Genomic DNA, 25,131 nt, shown 5'->3' on the forward strand with positions numbered 1-25,131 from the left:
ATTTTTGTATCGTAAATTTTGTATCTTTGCTTTTTTTTGTTTATTTGTTTTTGTAACAAAATTGAGAACCCTTACTCACTAACTGTCACATATTGAATAACACAAATCTAAAATTTCCTTAAAATTTGTAGCACTAAATAATATATTATAATCAACATTATCATTAGTACAATTTTCCATCGCTAATTTATCAAGCTTTATAATTTCCTTCACAATATTTCCATAACTTGTTTCTATTTCTTCGTTATAGCTCCATTTAATGGGGGCATAATACCTTGGCGATTCTAAGTTTTTTAGCATCCATGTAAAAAGCTGCAAAAGGTTCAAAAAATTAATAGACCATTCAATAAATATATGCGTATATCCATATAAACCATATCGATTATAATATACCCATGAAAGGGAAAAACAGAGGTACAAAAAATGCATAATAATTGAAATTATAAGACAAGACAATTCATAATGTATTTTACCTTCTGAGATACATCCATAAAGAACATATTTTCATTGGTAGCCTTCCGAGTAAGCATTTTATTATTTTTAATATTATTTATAAATGTAGTTAAATTGTCATCGTAAACTCCTAAATTGTAAATTTGAAATATATAAATAGATATTTCTCTCAATATTTCACCAAACAAAAGTATTACTTTTTGATACAATAATGGATTGTCATTCATTTGAATATTTACATTTTTCTCATGTACATAAAATATATAATGATATATAATCGAGTTAATAAATAAATCTAAGCATAATGTTAATGTGTGTATGCTAATTTTTTTTTTATTTGTTATTATGCCACTATGTATTCCATCAATTTCATCATGAATTGTATAAAATATAAATCTAATACTGTCATTTAAATCTTTATGGGGCACATTTATTAAATCATTTATTAGCTTTTCTATATATACAAATATATATTCCTTTATTTTTTTTAATGTAAAAAATTCTTCTTTTTCGCTATCATTTACATTTCCGATGTTAGAAACATCACTTTGCTTTTTCATTTCTATATTTTCTCCTTCGTTACCCAAATTATCATATTTAAAATCATCAATGTGATTATCCATAATTATGTCACTGTTTTCTACCCCGGTATCATTAGCAACTTTCTTAATTTCATCAACAGCTGTGTCGATTGTCAGACGTTTTTTCTGGGCTTCTTCATCCATGTTATGTTCCATCACACTTTCTCTATCTATATCCTTAGTATGTTCATCATATGCTGTATCATTAATAGAGTCGAAATTTCCACTGTTTCTTCGTTCATTTTTCAAATCTACATATTCATCAGGTAATTTCACACCATCACCATTTTTTACATTCAAGGTTTTTTTTTTATGCTCTATATAATTTTCATACAATTTGTTATCATTATTATTCATAATTTTATCTTTAACATAAAGCAAAATATTATTTTCATTTTTTTGTACATCGGAAAAACACATATTTATATATCTATCAATACATGCAGACAATTTAAAACCCTGAATAGATAACAATGTAACAATATTGTCAAGAAGCTTAGTCACCTTCATTTTAGCATCATAATTAATATTTTTATTTAGCAATGTATATATTTCATGCTTAATTACATGTTTTGTAAAATCTTCTAAACTATCATAATAATTTGAAATATTTAAAAAAGAACAAAATATACCCAAATTGTTAAAATTATTTGTTGCTTTTAATATATGAATAATATTTATATATTTATAATTTAACAACTGCTGCCATAAATCTTTATATATATAACTGTTTTTTAAATTTGTTGTTTTTCCTTGTACACCTAATCTATTTTTAAATAATGAAAATAATAAATTTGCATTTATAATTTTATCATTAGTTAGTGAAAAAGTTCTCATAGAGTATTCTTTTTTTATTTTATCAATTTCTTTTATCTCTTCTTTTTCTAAACTATATTTTATTTCCCTATTGTTCAAACTCGAAAATATCGTATTTTTATCTAATTCATTTAATACAAGCAAATTTTTAGTGTCTTCTATATTGGTCATATGATAATCGAGTTCATTTATATCTCCCTGACCCAAATAATTTGATGTAATGTTTTCATTAGTGCATTTTTCTTTGTCTTGTTCATTTTCTTTCGAAATTAATTTTGAATATTTTACACTTTCATCTTCGTTTCCTTTACCAATTTTATTATCATCATATAAAGTAAAATAATTATTTTTTTGATCAAATATGCTATTGAAATTACACAAAGATGTGAGTTTATTTTTTTCTTCTTCATTTGTTTTTAAGATAGCACCATTAATAGGAGCACCACTTAATAGACTAACATTACAAAAGGAATCTTCATAAATAGACAAACTTGAATTGATGTTAATTTTTTGAAATACCCATTCAGGTATATATTTGAATAAATTAGATTCTCTAGTTTTGGAATTTAAAAATTGAGTTAATAATTCATGCTTTTTTTGGTATAGTATAAAATCAGATAAATTCAATGATAGCTTTGCATGGAAAAAAAAAGCTTCCATCCATTCTATTATTAACATTTCAGATAATACCGATCTTTTTAATGCCATTAAAAAATTAATTTTTTTTTTTTTTATTTTTTTTAATTCACTCATTATATATTCATATAACGTATCTATTCTTTTTTGTAACGATGAATAATTAGAATATATTTCAGACAATAATTTATGTTTTTTTTTTAATAAATTTAACACCCTTACTTTACGATTTTCAATATTTATATCACTTAAAGATTTCTTTTGGTTCGATAAAATATATGCTTCTTTTATATTTATAATTGGATGATTTCTATAACTACCTTTAGAATGGTTTCCTATTAATATACAATTTGAACACAAACTACAAAAACATTTCATGCAAATTGTTTCAACTAATTCACTAGGATGATATGGGCATTTACCAAATTGAAAAGGAGATTCAGATATATGTATTCTTTTATGATTTTTTAAAATTATATTTTTCTCATGATGTTTAATATCACAAATATCACATAAATGTACCTTATCATTATAACAATAATAAAGGGCATTATTAATTGAACAACTTTCACAAATCGGTATACTTATATCTACTCTTAAACATTTGAATTCGAATTTAATTAAAAATAATGGCAATAATTGCTCTGAATTTTTAACTTTATATAAATAACTGTATTGTAACCCACTTTTACAACTATTACTACTACATGTTGTAATCATCCCATCCATTAATCCAGACTTAGAAATATCATATTCTGAATTGTTATTACCATTTGAATAATATTTTTGCTTATTTTTTTTTTCAAAATCCTCCTTTTTTTTATCATAATACAAACTCTTTTCTATTGCAATAGAATCATAATTATCAGGTATTTTATTATTATCTATATCTGCATAATTTGTTTTATTTAATAATAATGTTTTGTTAGGTATTAATTTAAATAAATAAACTTGGAATATCCCATTTGCATTTTGCTCAAAACCTTGTGGATAATTTGTATTCCCGACTATATAATTATATTTTTTTAACTCATCAAAATGTTTAGTGAAATACTCACCTATGCGCTCACTTGTATCATTTATTTCATTTGTATTCATTATACTATATAATATATTGCTCTTTAAATCTTTACTTACTTTTTCAAATTCTTTTTCATATTCTTCATTTACTAATCTATACGCCTTTAAAACATTTATGTTACTACTAAAAAAACATGTTTTCAGCATGTATTCATATTTCATAATCATATTATAATCTGTAATTTCACGCACCTCGAAATTTTCTCGAAAAATATTTTTATTTTCATTTTTGTCTAATTTTTTTTTAACTACTATCCGATTATAAACGCTCTCAAAATTTTCCCTTGCCAAATCGTTCCCTACCATTTTATTCGTATTTGTTGTTTCCATATCTATCGCAAAAAAATATAACACACGTATCAATAGTAATAATAACACTGATTAACACCGTTTATCAATTTTTTGGTAACACTTTATTTCGACCAATACAGGTATATATCTATATATGGCTAAAAAGTGGTATCACACTATTTACTATTTATTTTATATCTTTGTGTGGCTGGTTTTAAAGGCATTTTTTTCAATTCCCTCTTCATCTATCTTTCGTATATTCAATTTGACTTTTTTCGTCAACCAAACATATTTAGTAATGTAAATTATGCTATAATACAAAAAAGACTAAACACACAAAAAAAATAAAATAAACAAACAATGCCGTCTTAAATTAAATAGACAAATCAGAAAAAATATAATTTTTTTGCAGCACTTTTTCTCGAAAATATAAAAAATTATTATGAAATAAAATAAAATAGTATAAACACAAATACATATACAATTTTTTGTCCATACACTTTTTACAAATAAAAATAAAGATACAAATCAGACCTTCTGATTTGATAAATACATCCATCACAAAAAAAAATAAAATACTTTTCAGTTAAGCATCGTTTTTATTTCTCAAATTTTGTATTGCCTTATAAATAAATAATAACATATCCAATCAAAAAAATATATTTGTTCTAAAATTATCAGAGGTAATAACCCCCTTATTTATGCCACGCATAATTCAAAAAATCAATATAAGGGGAATAAATAAAAATTAATGAATGAACTATAATACCATTTGCCCCCAATCTTTATAAAAAATAAAAAAATTAATTATAACAATAATTTCATGCTTAAAGCAATAATTATGATTTTCCATATATTTTTACAGCATTTTAAACAATTTTATATACACATATGAAGTAAAGGTGTGTATTCTCCTGATGACGTTTGAAATGTAATTATATTTGTATATTTATATAGTTTTTTTTATTTTTCATTTTAAGAATATATGGGTATGTATTTCATTTGTGTGTGTTTATACATTTTAAAAATTAAGAATATTAAAAATTGGAGAAATACACGTATTATTTTTTTTTATATATATTTATTTTAAACACACCTTTTATTAAACCTATATTTTTTTATTTTGTCATTTATATGTTCCATTTATGTGTATTCAAAAAGGATAAAGAAAAATTGACTTAATAACAAATATTATGTATTTCCCTTTCCCCATAATTCTCTATAATTATTTTTTTATTTTTGTTTCCTTTGTGAGTATCATTATATGGATATTTTCTTATGTTTAATTTTAATAACGCAAACCTTTTTATTTTACAAAACATTGTTCCTTATAGCTCTTTTTAAATGAAATTTTACATTTTTATTATAATTATTTCCATTTTATTTTTCTCTTTTTTATTTTGCTTATTCATTGTGAATACTATGTTTTACACATGCACACACTCACGCATACACACATATAAAATATAAAATAAATTCGCAATAAATGTTATAATTTTTACTATTATCATCAAACTTATTTTTGTAAGTAAAAAATATCTTTTAAAAAGTCAAAAATAAACAAAGCTTGATAGTCTTTCCATCTTTATACATGTTTTATTGTTCATTTATTTGCATAAACACAGTTTATAAATGCGTTCTATGAATATTATTTTGCCGTCCTTTTAAATAATATAATAGGGTGTTTTATACATGCCATGTTATTCTTTACATATCATCGAATTAGTTCGATTTATCACAAATCCAAATAAAATAATAAAGTTAATTATATAAGCAATATTTAAATAAATAGTAATAAGTAATGCAATGGGAAATGATAAGACATTATATAATAATTAAATTAATGTGAATATATAAAATAAGTTGCCACACACAATAGCTATTATAATCCTTATAAGTATATCCATTTCTATATATTAATACAAAGTGTATATACCAATTATAGTTATGTTTTACTATAGGCATTTATACAACATTTTGCAACTTTACGGTTGATAAGTATTTGTAGATATAACAATACTTCCTTTTTTTACAAAATTATGATACCATTATAATCTGCTTAGAATTTTGAAATATATGCAATTATGATTATTATCCTTTAGCTATAAATCCCCATTAAATTGGGATAATTAGTTCAGTATAATAGCTATAATAATTAAGCCTAAATAAAATTAATTTTTATAGATACTTTAACTTTTGCCATTACAGTTATTTATTATATATTATATACAACTTTTGAAAAAATATGATAAAATTTCATAGTTCTTATCTTCATAATTATTACAGGTTAAATTTTTTTTTTTTTAAATTAAATATTCATTAAACATTTGACATAGTTATATTTTTGTTTATTAACACATATACTCAGATCATTTAGACCTATGCATAAAATTTGCATGTATATAATGCTATATAAATTTTAGTGTAACCCCACGATACATAATATTCCATAACTGTATATAAATATACATGAATGTTCGCATTTACGTCTACATTTTATTAAATACATATTATACAATTAATATTATTAATCTAATAATTCTTAAAGTGTTAACCTTTCCAATTTTTAATACGATTCTAGTTGAAAAAAAAAATGACAATCATTATTTACACATTTTTCCCTTTAATTATATCAAAAATATTAAAGTAAAAAATATTTATTTTATTTCATAACACTTTATCTTATATTTAATATTTATTAACCTACATTCCCATATTTGCTATAATATAAAATAAGTAATTCGCTTATGTAGTATTTTATTCTTTCCAACTAAATCACTTAAAAAATTATGTAGCCATGCGCACATTCATTATTTATATTTAATGTGCATATGCCTATAGTTATTCATGTATTCATACCTATATATTTCTATGTATAAGTATATATGTGCAAGTGTGTGTGTGCTTATTTATTAATATATTCATTTGTTTAGCTATGCATTGATTTATGCTCATTTATTCATTCGTTTACTAGCATTTTTCATTCATACGAGCTTCACAACTTTTAAGCTATCGCTCGATATGTGATATGCTATTGAAAATAAAAGTAACACTCATAGCACGGGAAGAAAAAACTGCATTTAATAAAATAAATTACAATAAAATACTAAACAAGCAGAAAAAAAAAACAATGAGCGAACAAAGCCAAAGTGAGGACGAAAAAAATATAATAATCGAAAATGATACCAATAATACAAAAAAAAGAAAATTAAGCGATGTTGAAGAAGATGATGAAAGCAGCGATACTAATGAACATATATATATACCCAAAAAAAAACGACGAAGAAAAATATTAACAATTTTTAATGATTTATTTAGTTGGATTATAAATAAAAATGTGAAAAATCCATCCAAAGAAATTGAAAATATAAATGATGTAAATTTTCTCAATTTTAATAATGTCTTGTCAAAAAACTTCGGATCAAAAGTTTTATTTGTTACTGATGAATCAATTAGTAAATCAGAAAATTTAATTATCGACGATAAATCAGGATGGATTACTAGAAGACGAAGGGATGTAGGGCATGAATGGCTAATATTTAAGTTAAAATATCCAAGCATTATATATGGAATAGAATTAAATTTTGAAAATATGGATGAAGATATATGCCCCCACTTATCAATAGAGGTTGTAGAAAATCCCTCTATCGATGGCATAATAAAAGACGAGGAATTAATTATTAATGAAACAGATAATAAAGATGTTAAAGCAGTAAAAAGAAAAAGTTATAACTTTCTAGAATCATATAAAATAGATAAATCGATATCTGAATTGTTAGAAAATCAAAATACCCCGTGGGTTGAGTTATTACAAGCAGACTGTGTCGATTTTTTAAAACAATGTAATAAAAAAAAAATATATTTTTTTAAAATTAATGATCAATCTTTAATTAAACCATGGACACATATAAGAATTAATTTATATCCAGATGGAGGAATAAATAAAATTAACTTTTATGGCGAATTTATTTCTTTATTTAAAAAACATACTATTGCATCAAAACAAAAAATATTTCTAAATAAACCAGAAAATGGTTGCACATTAATATATTACCAATGTGATGACATATATAAAGGTCACCCAAAAAACATTATCGATTCATATAAAACTGATGGGTTTTGCACAAAAAGATTATTTAATAGACCCCCCATAATCTTAAGAACATTAACATATAATTCAATTAAAAATTATGCTATTTTTAAGTTTGGAGTTAGGGGAGTGATTGAAAATTTTACCATCGATATTGGAAATTATAAGCATGATCATCCCGAAACTGTACAAATTTATCTATTAGATTCTATTGATTTACTTACTTTAGATTTATTAGAACAAAAAAAAATATTTGAAGATGATGAAAAACTAGTGAACAAAAAAATTGATTGGTTTGAATTACCACCTTGTAAAATTAACACGGAGCAAAAAAAAACGTTTTATAATTTTAATTTATTAGAATATAATTTTACTGATATTGAAAGAACAGCTACCCATTTTAAAATTTCAGTTCATCCAGATGGCGGAATATCACAAGTTAATATTATAGGTACAGTCTTATCAATCCCCCCTTAAGAGACTGTATTTTTTTTTTTTTTACTTTTTTTAGTTTTACATTTATGAAGATATTATTCGATTCTACACGAAATTGGCAAAATATGGTCAGTTTTTCGTGCATAGAATAGTTCCGCTATTTGAAATATAGAAATATTATTCATTTACAAATATATTTGTATGTGTGGCAACCTGAAAGCTTATTTGTGCAAACGAAAAAATGAGAAGAGAAAGAAGCTACACCAATTAAACACTCATAAGTATGAGAACAATCTTTATAGAAAAGTTATCAAATATGAATAATTCCATTAAAAATCTTCTTAATTTTTTTTTTATACCTTAGGACAGTCTTAACAATTATCTATGCAATATAAAACCTTTTAAGAATTAATACAATTTTTTTAGTACTTAAAACATCCTCTTTTTCGTTCTCTATCTTTATTTATCATCTTCTTTCCACCCTTTTTTATTTTTTTTTTTACAATTCTATATATATTTTAATTCATTCGCTCATGTCTCCATACAATCAAACATTCGTTTTTTTTTAAACTCAAAATTAAAAAATATATTTTTTTGTCATATTTAAAACGTAAACATATTGCGATAAAATCGCTTCTATAAAAATCGAACATTTAAACCATGTATGTATCATTTTTTTTCTCCATATTATTATTATTTTTCCATATTTTTATTCCTTATTGCACTATATATATCTACAGATTCCTAAGTCCTTGTATATAGGCTTAATTATTCTCTTCAAGTGTGCAAAATATGGCATTTTTTATTATATTTATATAGTACACACAAAAATTTTCAATATTTTTATCGAAAACCGGATACCCATACGCATATATAGGCACATATTTCTCATTATTATCCCATGTAAATCCCTAATGTTTATATTTTCCTATTGTCTATTTTTTTAATAAAATACAGTGATATAAAATAAGAAAAATACTGCAATTACTAATAAAGCATAATTAAATTATTAAATACTTTTAACAGCATAGTTACGAATTCTTATATTTTTTTCAGATAAAAAATTTCAATATAAATATAATTTTCGAGTTTTTTGCTACATATTCCTTTTTTAACGCCGTATTTATACTAATTGAATAAAATGAATAGAAAATATAATTGAAATTAATTAAAAATGAAAAACCAAAACGACAAATTAGATAACCTAAAGGACTTAGCACCATTTTATAAGGTGAGATATTAAGTAGTATATATATAATCAAAAATAGACCCCAAAAAATATGTCATATATCACACTGCTAATCATTTGTAACATTAAGCATTGTTGCATCTTTTTTCGTAATCAAAATATTTTCAGACATAAATTTATTTTTAATTTATTTTATATTTCTCATTTTAGAAAGACAATGAAAAGTTTAGTGAAAATACAGAGGATATTGTATACTCTGTCAAAAAAAAATTCAATGTTATAAAAGAAAAAGGAGAAAGTACATTTAACAAATATGAAAATACTAAGGTAAACCCTATAATGTACGTTGGAAAATAATACTTAAAAAAATTGACAATCAAAAAAAGACAAAATATAACTTTATTCATTGTTATTATAGAAAGATTTGGAGCTTCTAAACCGAGAGCAAAAACTTAACAAAATATCTCTAGGACATCAAAAAAATGTAAAAGAAAATGCATTAACGTATGTATATGATAAAAAATAATGATGAAAATAAAATACACATGCACATACTCACTTTTATTTTCATAACTAAAAAAAGGAATATGAAGACCTAAAGTCGAAAAATGAAGGAATATTGAATAAATTTGAAAATCTCAAACACTCAAAATATACTTATCAAATAATGCTCCAACGAATTAAGGTATTGAATAAATAAAAAGTTAAATCATAACAATAGTAACAAAATAATAAAACTAATGAACAATAATTTATTTTTTATTTGTCCATAATTTCACATTATGTTTTTCTTTATCCCATTATAACAGAAAGAAAAAAAAATGTTGTATTTTTACTTAAACTCTCTAGAAAGAACCGTAAAAAGTTTAAAAAATAGTGAAAAACAACATCAGAATATTATTCAGTAAAAAATACAAAATCAATTAAATTAAATGAGATTATATGAATTATGAAAAATTATACATTTTAATATATTTTTTCTGTCTATCTCTATATATTTATTCTTTCGTATTTTACCAGAAAAATCACATCAGAAAATAAAAATTTAAGAAAAGCTATTGAAGATAAAAAAATGGTAATATAACGATTTTATTTTACGTATTAGAAAAATGCCCCATTTACATGGATGCGCAATTATCGTGATATTCCTCCTTTTATGCATTGCTTAATATCAAAATAATAAAAATACAAGGTTAATAAAATACATACTATATATTAACTATTATATGCATATATCTTCGTTACTTAATGAAGGAAATTATTCAAGCTAAAAATAAAAATGAGGACATACTAAAATATATGAATGTCAACAAAGAACATAGTAATATATTAAGAATAAGAAGGTACGAAAATATTATTACCCATAATTTTATTATCTTTTTATTTGCTTCTTGTTATTACATTCCATAATATTAATGTCTGTTCTTGTTTTGGTTATTGTAACATAAATAAAACAAGTTCAAATGGTAAATGAAATATTTTATTATTATTACCATCATGTCTTTATAGAGAAATGATCAATGAATACAAAAACAATAAATTAAATAATGCAAACATAAGCTTAATGATACAAGAAAAAAGAAAATTCAAAAAACTTTTAATTTATTATTTATTATATAATAATTACTTAAAATTAAGCGCCTCGAGTATTTTTGAAAATGCAAGCAACATATATTCTACAATATCAAAAATGAGAGAAGCAACAGTAAAATAATAATAATAAAAATATTATAAAAAATATATACATTCAAAACTATATCAATTATTAATTTCTCCATATTTTATTTAAAGGGGGTTACGGATATATACGATATTAATCAGAAATTTTTAGACATCGAAAATAAACAAAACTTGCTACAAAAAGAAGAGGCATTATCCCAAAAAAAACTTGAAGTAAAAAAAATATATATTAGCACATTTTTATTTTCGTGGTATTATGATGATTACATTTTTTTTTTATCTTTACCCCCTCGCCCCTATAGGATGCTATTAAAGAATATATATCTCTGAATAATGAGATAATAAATACATTTTCAGAAGATAAGGATATAATAAAGGAAAAAATCCTTTATGTAAAAAGAGAATAATACAATTTCTATATGACCCAACACATTACATCATATGCTATTGATTATTTATTTATTTTCACTTTATTATTCTGTATTTATTTATATTTATTTTAGGAAAAGGAAAAGGTGTCAGATGATATATATGATCTTTATAAACTTGTTTTCGCAAGGTATTATCTTTAAAAATGAATATTATAATAATAAGTATCTCATTCCCATTCATCAATCAATATTTATGTACATACATATGCGCGTATGTAGAAGTGAATCGTATTTATTCTTTTCCAATATATTTATTACACAATTTTTAATATTATCTTTCTTTTTTCCCTACCCAATTTGATCATAATAACAATTCTATTCAGTGAAAAGGAACTAGAAGATGTTAACATAAAATTGGATAAAATTCAAAAATTCTTAGAAAATCAAAATAAATACTTTTATTCAATAAATATGGAGGTATCTATATTTATACAGCAATATTTATAAATATGCTAAAGCATGTCTATTCCTACTCATGTATATGCACATGCATATTAACTACTGATTATATAAGCACATAATATGAATATTTTCTTTCGCAATTTTTAGGATAAAATTGAATTCAATTCTAATGAAGATATTTTGCAATATATCAAAAACCTGCAAAGTGTCTTAGAGAAACTTATGATGATAACCCAGAAAAACGTAAAAAAAATATAACACATACCATTAAATTATAAAAATTACATAAATATGCTCAATCCATCATATTAATATTTTTCCCCTTTTACCAACCATCCCAATATAGAGAGAGAATGGAAATATTAGTAGATCCTACAAGGTATGAATATGATACATACATATTCAAACAAAGAATTTTAAAAAATTGAAAATAATTATGTATGTATTTATTATTTTATCATTGTTGCAGTCTTTGGAATTTTTGGAAATTATCAATTTGTACAAAAATGTAGATTTTCATAAAAACATGTGCAGGTAAATTATTTAATAAATACATATAATACAAAAAAATAATCAGTATGAGCAAGTGATGGGGAATAAACACATAAAATTGTTTTATTCTGAAGTAAATTCTCACTTCATTGATTTTTAGTGATGGATATACATATATCCATATATTTATTCTTTAATTTTTGTAGAGTTAATGATACCCAAGATCTCGAAAACGCCATCAAATTCGGTACAAATAAATTAATTCTTCGTTTTTACCCTTCTAATATCTTATACAATATAAATATATTTTTCTCTTTTTTTATAAACTTAATAGAATCGAAAATAATAACAAAAAAACCCCATTACTGAAATGTGAAAGTCTGAAATATATTTGAAAAAGAATCAAACAAAATTAAAAAATAATTAAAAAAAGTTAAAATAATAATAGAAAGCTAAATAGTCTACATGCGATTATAATCCAATGTGTAAATGAAATTATTTAATTATTTGTAAAATATTATTTGCAATTTGAGTTTAATTTGTTAAGGGAATCTCCAATTGAGTCCCCATAGCATCTGACTATATTTCATCCATAAAATGTGATTAAAAGTTATATGAAAATAATATTTTGTTTTATTTTACACTTATTGAATATCTCTTATATTTTTCATATCCTAAATTCCAAATTATTGAAATATGTACTGTATCGACACCCTTTATGTATATCTAAATTCTTGGACTCGAGAATTTCGATTTTTTCAATTTTTTTTCCTGAAATTGAGATTCCATTAACTTTTAAGCTAGCATATACAACAAAATTTAAGGATGAATAAATCATGTGACCATCATTATTATAAGAATTTTCGCTAAAACTATATGGGTAGTTTGCGCTCAATTCATCTTTATAATGATATTCATTTAGTATATCCATTGTATTATTGGTTTTATAGATATTATTACTATTTTTTATATATAATGATATATTTGCTGATATTGTAGTATTAGTACCTACAACATTTTCGATATACCAATATATACAATTATTTCTATCATTATAATTTAATTTACCTATTGTAATATTTGAACTAACTGAACTTATAATATTATGTACTGGAATTTTAATAAGAATGTTTTCATAATTGTTTAGCAATAAATTGCTATTTTTTTTTCTTTTTATATTATTTAAAATCACATTAATTTTCATTTTATACATATTTTCTGTTGGCACATAAATGACATTCCCTTTCACATTTATAGGAAGTTTACAGCGCTCATTATTATAGTCTAATAAAAATCTGCTCTCAATATTTTCATTCTTCATTACACCATCAGTTTGTCTTTCATCATTTTCACTACTCATTTCACCAGATGTTAATACGTTATTATCTTCCTTATCAGAACTTTCATCATTTCTATATGAATAATCTTTACCTATGTCATCGCCATTATTATTTTTGATGTTTTGTCTATTCTCATCACAATTGCTATTTTGGGTTTTATCATTAGGTGAATTATCAGGTCTTACGAAATTGATGCTTTCCGTGCTTGAAGTTTTTAAATTCAAAACATCAGTTAATTGATCTTGAGAATTATGAAAACGGTTTATATTAGTATCATCATTGATACTACCATTTTTATTATTATTTATTAATGGGGCATGCTCAAAATATTGCATAACTGTATATTCCTCGTTTAGTGGAACAAAATAAATAACATTTTTTTCGTTAGTTGATTTATTTTTTTTAAATATTTTAGTCCAATTAGCAGTAAAATGAAGATGACATTTTTTTAAGTCAATTTTATGATTAAAAATTAATTTAACAACTGGTATTCCACTAATTGTACAATTTATAATAACATTCCCTTGAATAGAATAATGTATTATTTTGTTAAATTTATTCATAATACAAAAAACATTTTCAATTACATCAACATATATTTCATTTGTTGAATAATATACATTACTTGGACGCCAATAAATGTGCATAGAATCTGTTGAATTTATACACAACCCATTACTATAACTATAATTTATATTATTCTCATTTGTATTATTACCAATAAAATTTGTCTTATTGTTTCCATTGTTTCCAATACTATTTATATAATCACTATTTGTGTTATTATTGATAATACTACTACTGCCACTTGTTATCATATTGTATATATTATTAGGTATTGAAGGCAATTTCAATGCTTCATTTAAAATATTTGAATCATTTTTTACTAACGATTTTAATATACCATTTACAAATAGACTAGGCTTCCCTTCTTGTGTTAAATTTTCATTTATCAGAAAATTAATCACCGAATAATTTTGTAAAAATATATTCTCATTTAATTTATTGACATTAAAATATGCTTTTATATTTTTAATTATATCTTGTATTATTTCAACAATTAAAATTGGGTTGTTTTCATCCCTCTTTACTGCAACGAAATATATATCATCTTTTATAATCAAATATATAAAATTATTTTTATACATTTTTTTCATAAAATTATTATTATTTTCATTATTTAAAACTATAAAATAATTATTTAACTCCCTTTTCTTATTTATTATTATATCTTCTATATCACTTTCTAATATATTTATTTCAATATCATTTCCAAAAACATGCTCTATTAGTAGCCTCCCCTCGCTGGTGTATATGAAAAACCCATCCATTGTTTCCTTTGCTGTGAACTTTTATATTTTTCCTGCATATGAACCATGTAAATGAGGGTGTATGTATCCCTTCACTCTTGCATGATATATATATCTCAATTCGAAATACTTTTGTTTTGATAAATATAGAAAGTGCTGCAATGGAATAAATTAACTAATACCTTGATCATGATAATCAAGCAAATTAAATTAATCGAATGATAGTAAATATAATAAATAAACTGGACGATGGCATAAATATTCACAAATTTCCAATCCTAATCACGCAATAATTATAAAAAATGAAAAAAACGAAAAAATATAATTTTAAACAGGAAAAAAAATAATATAAATAAAATTATTTTTTTTACTAAGAAAAAGAAAATTGTCGGTAAAATAAGCGTATTATATAGAGCATTTCAAACATCAAACAAATATGCATATATTCATTTATATATTATTATATATACGAGATAAAATAACATGTTTCAATAAGACATTGTTGTATCTCTATTTATTATATTTATGCGTTGTATACAGGTTTTCTATGAATCATATTTATTACAAATATATGTGTATAAAAAATGGTATTTATGTCATAATATTCTATATTAAAAAAACACACATATTTAAATAGCTATTAATTCAAACAAATTAATTTTTTTTTTTCACATTATTAGAATAATTAAGATAAACTTAATGTTTTTTAAAGAACATTTTCTTCCATATTATAATACATATATATTGTGAGCATAATATAATATCACTATTGTTACACTATATATAATTTGTATTTTTTTTTAATTTTTTCATCTATAATGCTACTTGTTAATTGTACCATACATTTGTTTCTATTTTTCTTTTTTTATTCACATTTTTCCTATTCTCAATAATCCATGAATGTGCTTTTTTCTTATTACGGTTTTTCTTTAATTATTTTTATGCCTACATCAATTCATGCATCTATTTTCAAATTGAAAAAAAATATATGCATATAAATTACATACATATTTTATATATTATAATATGTGCTTCACTTTATGTTTCTTTTTAATAATTGTTTGACTATAATAAATGGCTACTTGTTCACGCAAACTTATCATTGCATATATAACTAAGAATGTGGTGTAATATTAATGAGATATTTTCAAAAAATTAATATGCCCTAAAAATGCTCTCAATAATAATGTAATGAATAATACTATTTTTATATGTTCGTTCATTTATTTATTCATTTAATTATTCAGTGATTCATTCACTTATTCATTTATTTATTCTCATTTTTATTCACTTCATCATTTCATTTTTTAATTATTTTTTTCGATTATCATCATGTGAAGCATAATACAGCATAACTATATTAACAGATAGCCATTATGCTTAAGATTTTTTCAAATTCCATTGTGTTTAATGCTTATTTTATTTTTTTCTTCATCATTTAGCAAAGGAAAAAAATAAACCAAACAAAAAACGAATATATGCGACATTTGGTACCTCAATATATATATATATATATATATATATGTATATATATGCGTGAGGCTGTGAAAGAGTTTTATGAGAATATACATACTCTTATATATGAGCTTGCGTTATTAAGCATATTTATATATAATAAATAAACTATTAAAAGATTGACAAAAAAAAAATATAATACGGGCATCTTGGTATTTAAAAATATCATAACACATTAATACACTTGTACAAGAATTATACTTTTAAGAAGATTTAGCTTATATTATTTGTCCAGTTCATTGAAACATTATTTTTTATAATTTTGGTGGAGAACCCTTCTTAACCAAAGAAAAAGAAAACAACCCAAAATATATATACTTATACTAATCCAAAGTAAATGAAAAAAAGAAGCACACGCACATAAATATAGATACATACATAGGATGAAACTTTTAAAAGATCACGATAACTTGTTTTATGAAAATGAAGAATATGAAAAAATTCGGAAAAAAACTTTATTTAAAATATTATTGTCAGTTTTTATTAAAACGTTGTTTGAGTCCTTTTTACAGCCCTTACTCCCATTCTATATTTTAAATTATTATAAAATAGAAGTAAAAGAGTTAGGAATTTTATTAAGTTTTTATTCTTTTTCACAATGTGTTATGTGCTTGATAATAGGGCTTTTTTCGTCAATAAACAAGAAGCATTTATTAGTATTTTTAATTTTATTTAATTTAGTAGGTATATATTTATTTTACATAAAATTAAATTTTACCTTATTAGTAATAAACAGAATAATATGTGGCTGTAGTTCAGTTTTTGTAGTTGTAGTCAATGCTATAATTAATGATTTAGTTGATACAAATGTATGCACATATTATACATATATAAATATATTCAATGCAATTGGTATAATATTAGGCCCATTACTATCATCATTCTTTTTAACAATTTTTAATTTTGAAATTATATTAAACTTTAACACATTGGGATTAATATCTTCCCTACTTATTATTCTTACAATTTCGAGTGAGCTACTTTCCCAAAATAAATATAAAACACCAGCCAAATTAGTTCGTGAGTACAAACTAAATCAAGATAACAAAAATGATAATAAATTAGAAGAGGAAGATAATGCTAACACATGGATTACTTACAAAAAATATAATAAATATGGTGAGGAAGAGAAATCACTTTTAAATAAACACTATAAAAAGGGGGATCCTGAATATGTAAATAATGATTTTTTAAACAATAAAACAAATTATTCAGAAACAGGACGTAAAGGAAATATTTTTAGTTATTATAATGATGATATATCAGATAAATCTTATCAACAATTTTTAAGACGAACAGATTATTTATTCATTTCAAGAATTTCTCGAAGCATTAAAAATATCTTTAATAAAATTTTGAGTGTATCACTAACTTATAAATCAAAATGCTTATTTTCCATATGTTTACTTCGATTCTCGGCATCATTTTCGTCAAACCTTATGAATAATATTTTTTTTGTTTTTTACAACGATAATGTTTCATCTGGTAATATTTCAATACCACTCTCTTGAAAAATAGCGAGAAATAATGAATTCATCAAATATTCATTCATTGTGCATACAATAAATATTGAATTATTTTATTTTTATTCCCTTATCTTATTTACCTTCGTTTTAATTTCTCCTTTTTATCAGGTAACAAGCAAATACAAATTAGTCTTTTTGTTTCCTTGAGTGGAATAATAATGATATGCTATCAATATTTTTCCTTCTCATTTATTCTTCGGAATTTTGGATATAATGGTATGAAAAATCACTGAAAGTGTGTGAAGAATACTGATGGGAAATCCTTTCCCCTAATATGCATGATCCCTTATTGATATAATTTCGTCACATACAAATTTATATTTCTTCGTGTGTATTTGTTGCTTTTTTGATTACTCATACCATAATTCGATGATATTTTTTTAATTCAGGAACTGCTGCCATAGGGCTAATCATACAGAGTACAGGAGTATTATTGACATATAACAGTATAAAATACTATAATTTAATTTTTCAATATATTAGTATTTGTTTTATTCATTCATGCTCTTATGCTTACATAGAGCCAATTATCCCAACAATAATTTCTCTATTTTTTGATAAAAAGGATCAGCTATTTACACAAAGTATAGTATCATTTTTTCGATATCTATCTTTAACCATATCACCTATTATATACAGTTATTATTATATAGAAAACCAGTTATTTCCTTTTTTTATTTCTTCATGTATGTCTATTGTATCTATTTTTTTTGTTTTCCTTTCATTTAATTATTATGAAAAGATGATTAAATCCACGAAAAATTGATGCACACCATGTCTATTATTATGCTACTTATTTGTTTTTATTTATTTTTTTTTAATAATTATTAAAATATTTTTATTTTGTATACTAATATTCTTTTTTTTCTTATCAATGTCTTTCATACACCTAAATATTTTATTAATGTTTAATTCATTTGTATGTATCATGTGTATATTCAGTAAACAACACACCCACTATATACATGCATGTTTTTGTTTTATTCTTTTGCAAACTTTTACAAACTTAAAAAAAATAAGTTAAATTTGCAATTTTTGCTAGAACATGTTTCATTCATCGTGGGATTCTTTCCCCCTTTAAAAGTTTTACAAATTTATAGTATGCCCAAAAAAGAATATATTAATGATTGGAAAGATAAAAAGAACCTATTGACTATGCTATACAACCTATTTATATAACTTCTTATCTTTTTTCAAATAATACCTAAATGATAAAATCGAAAAAAAAATATATATTCTCAATTATCACTTTGTCTGTATTTTCAATGCCACTAATATTTTATTTATTTGTTTTGATATAAAAAAATTAAAAAAAATTTTAAAATACACACATATACACGAACTTGTATAGTAAAATTTTAAAAATTAATATTTAATAAACCATCGAAGGAATGTTTTAAATCTTATTTATATGTATTTAAATATTTCTAAAAAGACGTAAATATGTGTAACAATATTGTATTTATTCATTAAAAAGTATAATGGGTACCATTAATAAATATCATTGATTTAATTTTCATAATGTTGGGATGTTACAATCAGCATCAAAATATTTCATTCGTCTAACCTAAATGACATATATATACATATTTTATTATAACCTTTAAAGTAAAAAAAGGAAGCAAAAATGTATATGGGCATAAAGAAGGCTGATCAAAATGTTGAAAAGAATTATTCTAGTATGACTATGGAGGAAAAGAATAACTTAAAAATACGAATTATGCATGATGCATTAAACTTTTCTCAAAATTTTTCATACTCGAACTATTTAAATTATCAATATTTATCTCAAATTTATGTAACGAATATGGTAAGAAAATAAAATGATTTAACCCAATTCATATCTGTATTTGCCATGTCATTCATTTATTATTCATTTATTCTTTGTCTTTTTTATGTTTTTAATTATGATTCTTTGCTTTAAAAGGAGGAATTAAAACATATGGAAAAAATCGTTAATGAAATTAATATTGATATTAACAAAAAAAATGAATTATTTAAAATGGCCCAAGAAAATATCCCTCTATATTATTACCCTCTTAACAACAGTTAAATTAAGAAACTGAAAATAGCTTTTATTCATCTATATATTTATACATATTTATGCTGTCACTATATATATTATGTTTAATTGTTTATTACTTTGCATGGTGCATAAAAATCGAACAAATTTATACATTTTCTATATGTAGTGTATACTGAAGGAGAGTTACAGTATTTTGGAAATTGTATTATACCATATGTTAGAAAACAAGAAGAAATAAACGAAATCCAAAAACAGATGTTTAACGCATACCAAAACAGTGTTATTTATAATGTATTAAAAATATATTCATTTAACTAATTTTTATTATAACAAGCATTTATTGCATTTCTAATTAAATAAGTGTATATTTAAATACAGTTTTCTTCTTATTTTAACTTTCTTAAGGATACCTTTGAATTATGGATAAACGACCTCGAATCATTGAACAAATCTATTATTTTTGAAAGATATCGGAACAAAAACAAGGTATGCATTATGTATACATATATCCACATGTGCACATGGCTAGTTGCAATCTCTCTATGCACACACATTATACGACATGTTTAATAACATCTTTTACAGAATCAACGAATTCTTATGAACCGTGAGCTACGAGAACCAGCCCATGTCAACAAGATTGAAAAAATCAAAAGACGAATTAGGAGATACGTATATAAGGATAATAACAACATATATGTAAGTCACGCTGAAAAAATTCTATGTTTAGTAAAATAATTTAAATTATATTTTTCTAATACATTTTCTTTAAAGGTCTCTCAAGAACAAACGGAAGAATCCAAGGAACAACCAAATTGCCCCAAAAATTCCAAAATTAATTTTGATGATTGGCTGTAATTATAAATAATCATGACCATAATCGTTTTTTAATTCTTTTCACTCCTTTCTAATGTGACAAAAGCAGCGTGCTATTAAAAATTTATTTTTAAAATAAATTTATTCTCAAAATTTGTTTATAATAAAGGATTAAACAAATATTAAAAATAATAAAATGAGCGCATGCCAATTAATACTAAAGGCCACCAAAAGTATTAACATAAAAAGTAAATCAAACAAAAAATTATAAAAATCGCAAAATAATAAACAAATAAAAACACAAATAATAGTGAAAAATTAAAATCAAATTTTATATAAGAGCATCGAACAAATTAAAAAACCTTTCATTAGATGAAAATATATTCAAACAAGTAGAGCATATATTATCTGTGTATTTCATTCTTATAATATATTTTGTCTGAATTTTGTTCATTTTATATATAAAATTCTTCTCTTCTGGTGTTTCTTTATTACCAGAACAAATATAACATAAAGAATTTTTATTATAATTATTTAAATTTTCATAAATATTATTATTTGATGATTTTGTTTCATCAGAATTTAAACTGCTTTCTTTTTTTTTTTCATTTTCATTTGTATTATTGTTTGCATCATTGTTATCCCAATTAATACTTTTATCATCCCGTTTTTCAATTATATCATAATTGCTTTCACAGGAATGTGATACAATCTTTTGATCTTTACGTGTGTAATCCATTAAATTAACTAAATGATTACATGTATTATTAACAATAGATGTTGTATTATTTTTTGAATCTAAATTTGATAGTAAATTATTTATAGCACTGTATAATATATTTCCATCGAATATTTTATTATAACCATATTTAATATCTTTGTAAAAGGCATAAATATATATTTCTTTATCTAATAAGTCTTTTAAAGGCTTAATAAATTTTATAGGTTCATACCTATTATCAATATAACTCGTACATAACGGTATATTAATACCATTACCAATTATTGTATATAAAAAAGACTTATTTGAAATATTATTTGCATTATTTCCCCAAAGTACATAATTAATTTGTTCGTCTTTACAATATTTTAATATGTTATTATATATAATTAACTCATTTATATAATTCAAATAATAATTCTTTTCTTTTTTTACTGCATCATAACTTTGCAAAAATTTATCTTGATGCTCTTCTTTTATAAAATAATTACTTTTTAGCACTGTAAAATATATTTTGTTAATTTTTTTTTTAAAAACACCCTTATTAAAAGTAATTTGGTCCTTATATGCTATAGGAGATATATTCTTTCTTTGTGTGCTATTTTCTTCCTCTTCTTTTTCCGCATAATTTTTGTCATTACTTTTCTCTAAAAGTTCAAATATTTCTTCGATAATTTTAATTAACTTCAAAATATATGTTTCATCATCAAAAATATCAACAAAAATTACTTCACTAAATATTGCATGCTCATTCATTAATAGCATATCATTTTTCTTATTTTTAGCACTTTGCAAATATTTTATAAATAAATATAAAAGGATAGAAGAACATATTTCTCCAGAAAATGCTATTGTAGTTTTTTTTTTGTTTTGGGATCTTTCAAAGGTGTTATCATTTTTACTATATTCCTTTGGTCCATTTGTTTTTTGGAAATTTTCATCAATGTGGTTATTTTTCATAATTGGTGTTTTGTCTTCATTTTTCTTTTTCTCATTATTATTTCTACTGCTATTGGTATTATCATTTTTTTTCGTTTGCTCAGTTTTGCCCTTTCCTTTGTAGTTACAAAAACCTGGTTTGCTTTTAAACAAACATTTTTCTCTTAAAGTATTTTTAAATGTATATTCTACTAATAATAAAAAGCAGTCTTTACATGACTTTTCCCTTGTAGAAACTGAAGCATTTTTTTTTTTACATTTATAGCAGATTGATAAATTTATTTTTTCATTATTAATGTCATTTGATTTGTCTTCCATATTTTTGCTATTCATTGCATATATAAATATTATACAATTTTATACTCTGGAATCAAATTATCCATAAATTTAATGTACCATTTGCATATTTTTTATTTTTAAAGAAAATGAATTTATAAAAAATTATCGGTAATAACAGTTGTAAATGCAGTAAAATGACCATTTAAAATAATTCAAGAGCATATCTTTATTTTTGACTGCTCCACTATAGGGTGGCAAAACACCGGGTTATATCTTCTATATAAAATATTTGGATTTTTTCAAAGGTATAAAACTAAAAAAACTCGAAAATTATTATATTTCGCTCAAATTAAACCGTTTAAAAATCTTTGAAACTCCTGTTATATTTTCCTTCAAATGCATTTTTGAGCCCGATATTTTTACTTTATATACATTTTTAACTAAATATGAACGTTTATAAATTTTTTACTAACTTCACATAGATTATTTTATTTCCTGTATAAAAATATATTTTTATAATAAGCTATTCAAATTGTTAAGGATAAAAAACATAGAATACTTTAATAATGAAATGATAATAAAATATATTCCAATTTATCGGAAAAAATAAAAAAGGAAAATATGCTTTATACAACTCGTATTTTTAGATACCATTTATTTTTTTCATTTTACACATTAAAGTTTGTTATTACGAATATGCAAATATTGACACTTTTAAATGAAGCTGTTTTGTAATCAAAATTAAAGCATATAAATTTATCTATAAAATTTATATTTCGTTTACATAGTAAGAACCTATATAATAAAAATATGCCTCAGAAATATACCCATATCATACATATACTATATATGCATTGCTATTATTTATAATACCGCAAATATTTTAATTTGGGATTAATTGATTTTCAAATTCTATTATTATTTTTAATTTTTAAATATAGTTTGTTAGAATAAATGCAATTTATTAACTTTGTAGTATATGTAAAATATTTTAAATGTTCAAATTTCAACATAAAAAAATAAAGGTAGAACAACTATAATTGCATATAAAATGAAGAGGGGCAAGAAAAATAATACATAGCACATATAATTTATTTATATAAATTTAAATATATAAAATCTTATACATATATATATAATTTTTTAGCATAATATGAAAAACACATGAAACACGCAAAAAAGCATTTTAAAACAGTACGAAATACATATAACTTAAAGAAACATATTCAATTATTTTTATTTATACATTCTTTATAAATATACTTGAAACCATATAAATTATAATTAATTTTATATTATATATGTATATATAACTCTTTGTTCTTAAGCGTGCGTCAATTAGTCAAAACCTTCGTCGTCACTATCTTTTTTTGCATTTGATCCACCTTCCTTTTTAGAATCATCGTCGTCATCATCTTCATCCTCATCATCTTCATCATCTTCATCATCGTCATCGTCTTCATCATCGTCGTCATCGTCATCATCATCATCATCGTCATCCATATCTTCAAAATCTTCATCGTCGTCATCATCATCATCGTCATCATCTCCATCATCGTCATCGTCGTCATCATCATCATCATCGTCGTCATCATCATCATCATCATCGTCATCATCTCCATCATCGTCATCGTCGTCATCATCATCATCATCGTCGTCATCTTCATCATCATCGTCTTCATCATCATCTTCATCATCATCATCATCATCTTCATCGTCATCGTCGTCATCATCATCTCTGTCCTCGTCATCGTCATTTTCGCTACTGTCAACAGAGAATTTCTTTAATGCATCCTCATCATTTCCGTCATCGTCATCTTCTTCTATATCTTTATTTTTTTTTTCTTTCTTCTTCCTTTTATCTTTTTTCAAAAAGTCATTCTTATTTTCACCTACAACGCTATCGTTGCCTTCTTCCATATCTTCTACAGTATCAACAGTATTATTTTTTTTACTAACCATGTTTTTATTTTCGTTTTTATCTTCTAATGTATTCAATGCCCTTTTTTTTGATGGTGAATTCACCATTTTACATTTTAAAAACAAAGTATACTGAGGATACTTGTTTTAACAATAATATATT

The 25,131-nt window shown here is 23.1% G+C and overlaps 8 protein-coding genes across 8 annotated transcripts; 4 read left to right on the forward strand and 4 right to left on the reverse strand.

Annotated features, from left to right (window-relative positions):
- Positions 1 to 78: 78 nt before the first annotated feature.
- PVVCY_1300600 (conserved Plasmodium protein, unknown function) lies at positions 79 to 3,896 on the reverse strand (the record flags this gene model as incomplete). The annotated part of the gene is made up of 2 exons (XM_008623737.2): positions 79 to 312; positions 474 to 3,896. The coding sequence occupies 2 exons, from the start codon at positions 3,894 to 3,896 to the stop codon at positions 79 to 81; spliced, it is 3,657 nt and encodes a 1,218-aa protein (XP_008621959.2).
- Positions 3,897 to 6,885: 2,989 nt separating this feature from the next.
- On the forward strand, positions 6,886 to 8,424 carry PVVCY_1300610 (allantoicase, putative; the record flags this gene model as incomplete). The annotated part of the gene is made up of 1 exon (XM_008623738.2): positions 6,886 to 8,424. One exon carries the CDS (start codon positions 6,886 to 6,888, stop codon positions 8,422 to 8,424), a length of 1,539 nt encoding a protein of 512 aa, XP_008621960.2.
- Positions 8,425 to 9,556: 1,132 nt separating this feature from the next.
- On the forward strand, positions 9,557 to 12,945 carry PVVCY_1300620 (conserved Plasmodium protein, unknown function; the record flags this gene model as incomplete). Its single annotated transcript, XM_008623739.2, has 17 exons — positions 9,557 to 9,613; positions 9,782 to 9,898; positions 9,990 to 10,055; positions 10,155 to 10,256; positions 10,381 to 10,475; positions 10,592 to 10,646; positions 10,826 to 10,914; positions 11,081 to 11,276; positions 11,363 to 11,464; positions 11,554 to 11,643; positions 11,755 to 11,810; positions 12,006 to 12,099; positions 12,232 to 12,327; positions 12,431 to 12,463; positions 12,554 to 12,618; positions 12,783 to 12,823; positions 12,911 to 12,945. The coding sequence occupies 17 exons, from the start codon at positions 9,557 to 9,559 to the stop codon at positions 12,943 to 12,945; spliced, it is 1,389 nt and encodes a 462-aa protein (XP_008621961.2).
- A 298-nt stretch (positions 12,946 to 13,243) lies between these two features.
- Positions 13,244 to 15,247, reverse strand: PVVCY_1300630 (adaptor complexes medium subunit family; the record flags this gene model as incomplete). The annotated part of the gene is made up of 1 exon (XM_008623740.2): positions 13,244 to 15,247. One exon carries the CDS (start codon positions 15,245 to 15,247, stop codon positions 13,244 to 13,246), a length of 2,004 nt encoding a protein of 667 aa, XP_008621962.2.
- Positions 15,248 to 17,124: 1,877 nt separating this feature from the next.
- Positions 17,125 to 19,033, forward strand: PVVCY_1300640 (major facilitator superfamily domain-containing protein, putative; the record flags this gene model as incomplete). Its single annotated transcript, XM_037634711.1, has 3 exons — positions 17,125 to 18,226; positions 18,376 to 18,483; positions 18,657 to 19,033. 3 exons carry the CDS (start codon positions 17,125 to 17,127, stop codon positions 19,031 to 19,033), a joined length of 1,587 nt encoding a protein of 528 aa, XP_037490769.1.
- An 861-nt stretch (positions 19,034 to 19,894) lies between these two features.
- On the forward strand, positions 19,895 to 21,151 carry PVVCY_1300650 (conserved Plasmodium protein, unknown function; the record flags this gene model as incomplete). The annotated part of the gene is made up of 6 exons (XM_008623742.1): positions 19,895 to 20,077; positions 20,195 to 20,315; positions 20,460 to 20,584; positions 20,699 to 20,779; positions 20,879 to 20,992; positions 21,068 to 21,151. The coding sequence occupies 6 exons, from the start codon at positions 19,895 to 19,897 to the stop codon at positions 21,149 to 21,151; spliced, it is 708 nt and encodes a 235-aa protein (XP_008621964.1).
- Positions 21,152 to 21,440: 289 nt separating this feature from the next.
- Positions 21,441 to 23,102, reverse strand: PVVCY_1300660 (cytoplasmic tRNA 2-thiolation protein 2, putative; the record flags this gene model as incomplete). Its single annotated transcript, XM_008623743.2, has 1 exon — positions 21,441 to 23,102. The coding sequence occupies one exon, from the start codon at positions 23,100 to 23,102 to the stop codon at positions 21,441 to 21,443; it is 1,662 nt and encodes a 553-aa protein (XP_008621965.2).
- A 1,284-nt stretch (positions 23,103 to 24,386) lies between these two features.
- On the reverse strand, positions 24,387 to 25,076 carry PVVCY_1300670 (conserved Plasmodium protein, unknown function; the record flags this gene model as incomplete). Its single annotated transcript, XM_037634712.1, has 1 exon — positions 24,387 to 25,076. The coding sequence occupies one exon, from the start codon at positions 25,074 to 25,076 to the stop codon at positions 24,387 to 24,389; it is 690 nt and encodes a 229-aa protein (XP_037490770.1).
- Between the last annotated feature and the right edge of the window lie 55 nt (positions 25,077 to 25,131).

This window comes from Plasmodium vinckei (assembly GCF_900681995.1).
Source record: "Plasmodium vinckei vinckei genome assembly, chromosome: PVVCY_13".
In the NCBI taxonomy this organism is placed as follows: domain Eukaryota; phylum Apicomplexa; class Aconoidasida; order Haemosporida; family Plasmodiidae; genus Plasmodium; species Plasmodium vinckei.